The sequence below is a fragment of the Diaphorina citri genome, unplaced genomic scaffold, assembly GCF_000475195.1.
Source record: "Diaphorina citri unplaced genomic scaffold, Diaci psyllid genome assembly version 1.1 scaffold1585, whole genome shotgun sequence".
Classification (NCBI taxonomy): domain Eukaryota; kingdom Metazoa; phylum Arthropoda; class Insecta; order Hemiptera; family Psyllidae; genus Diaphorina; species Diaphorina citri.
This window is the reverse complement of record NW_007379011.1, coordinates 5186-7358: the sequence shown is the minus strand read 5'-3', so window position 1 is coordinate 7358 and position 2173 is coordinate 5186. Positions and strand designations below refer to the sequence as shown.

General features: G+C 40.0%; 1 protein-coding gene across 1 annotated transcript in view; it reads left to right on the top strand.

Annotated features, from left to right (window-relative positions):
* The window catches only part of LOC103516501 (alpha-galactosidase A-like), a 4729-nt gene extending 3668 nt beyond the window's left edge, over positions 1 to 1061 (top strand). Inside the window, exons 2-3 of the mRNA XM_008481469.3 lie at positions 528 to 668; positions 1001 to 1061. Of these exons, the coding sequence (XP_008479691.2) occupies positions 528 to 668; positions 1001 to 1046 (187 nt within the window). The 3' untranslated portion in view covers positions 1047 to 1061. The remainder of the gene's footprint in view (positions 1 to 527; positions 669 to 1000) is intronic.
* The last annotated feature ends 1112 nt before the right edge of the window (positions 1062 to 2173 follow it).

The following is a 2173-nucleotide window of genomic DNA, read 5'->3' as shown; positions in this document are numbered from 1 at the left end:
TTTTTTTGGCTGTACTTTGATATATATACATAGTTTATTATTTAGGTAGGTCCTATTTTTTGTTTTGGGTATTTTGGCTCAGTACACGAAGTATCTAAAGTACACCACACCCTACAGACTATCACACCTCTATTACAACATCTTATTGACTACTCCCTCTAAATTAAAGTTCTGCAGAACTACAGACTGAGGTGTGACACATTTGAATCAGCAGGTAATTTATTTATTTATGTATTTGCAACTTCCCAAAGTTGATGTCTTTGTAAATACAGTCAACACGAAAATGTTGATATACCTTCATACCTGTAACGAAGATTTTTAGGGACCGTGGTTTTACCCTCCATTTGGTGAAATGGCGACTACCTTACCTACCCGTCTCCTCTAACCTCACGCAAACTGAGGGCGGGGCCGGGAAAAGGTATCTGTCGCTCCCAGAAGTGTGCTACTTGTACTTCTCTCTCATTTGCACTGAGCAGGTTCTCCTGATAGTAATACTAAACTCCTGTTTCATTTCTTTTCCTCCCCAGTGAGCGTCTGTTTCGCACGATGGCCGACCTGGTGGTGTCAGAAGGCTACGCCGCTGTTGGCTACGAGTACATCAACATTGATGACTGCTGGCTAGACAAGACTAGAAGCTTCAACGGCAGATTGCAGGCTGACGCCAAGAGGTTCCCCCGTGGAATTGCCGATCTCTCAAACTACGTAAGTACATAGATATAATCTATTATAAGTTATAAGTCAATATAAGTCATATAAGTTATTATAAGTCATACAAACATACTCAAGGAAATAAAAAGTGTTCAACCTCTGCCCCATGGGAAAAAGAGCTCACCCCTAAGAGGAAATAAGCTGATTAGCCCGTAAAATCAGAGCTTTAGGCCCAGTAAGGCCCCCTGTACACTTTTTGGGATTTTACGGGTTCATTTAGTTGATTTTATATGGGGCGGTTTGAGGTTGAACATTCTGAATAGTTTTTAAAAATAGCGGCTGACCCCAAGAGGTTCCCCCGTGGAATTGCCGATCTCTCAAACTACGTAAGTACATAGATATAGTCTATTATAAGTTATAAGTCAATAAAAGTTATTATAAGTCATACAAACATACTCAAGGAAATACAAGGTGTTCAACCTCTGCTCCATGGGAAAAAGAGCTCATCCCTAAGAGGAAATAAGCTGATTAGCCCGTAAAATCAGAGCTTTAGGCCCAGTAAGGCCCCCTGTACACTTTTTGGGATTTTACGGGTTAATTTAGTTGATTTTATATGGGGCAGTTTGAGGTTGAACATTCTGAATAGTCTTTAAAAATAGATTTCGCTACAAATAGAATAATGGTACGAATACTTACCTATTTACTTTCCCACACGATTTTTTTCTGATGTCTATAAGAGACTAGAGATTTTAAGGAGGTAAGGCCCCCTGTACACTTTTTGGGATTTTACGGGTTAATTTAGTTGATTTTATATGGGGCAGTTTGAGGTTGAACATTCTGAATAGTTTTTAAAAATAGATTTCGCTACAAATAGAATAATGGTACGAATACTTACCTATTTACTTTCCTACACGATTTTTTTCTGATGTCTATAAGAGACTAGAGACTATTGGCCATTTTTAAGGAGGTTTGAGTAGCTATACCTACACAGGTAGTCTGGGACCGTGGTTTTACCCTCCATTTGGTGAAATGGCGACTACCTTACCTACCCGTCTCCTCTAACCTCACGCAAACTGAGGGCGGGGCTGGGAAAAGGTATCTGTCGCTCCCAGAAGCGTGCTACTTGTACTTCTCTCTCATTTGTACTGAGCAGGTTCTCCTGATAGTAATACTAAACTCCTGTTTCATTTCTTTTCTTGACTAAACAAAATTTTCCGAGTGGGATGCCCTTCGCACTCAACCATCGCTATTGATATAGCGTGTTGACTAAACAAAATTTTCCGAGTGGGATGCCCTTCGCACTCAACCATCGCTATTGATATAGCGTGAGGAAATTTGGGCTAGTCTCCTCGCTGTTTATAGTCCCCTAGCTAGAGTCTAGACGCTGATCTACTCTCTGTTTATAGTCCCTCAGCCAGACTGTTAAACAGAACCAAGTAAGGTATTTTTAAATGCTCTTATCGCTTTTTCTGCAAGCTTAAAAAACTCTCCCTGATTTAATAAAATAGAATACATAGAAGCACCT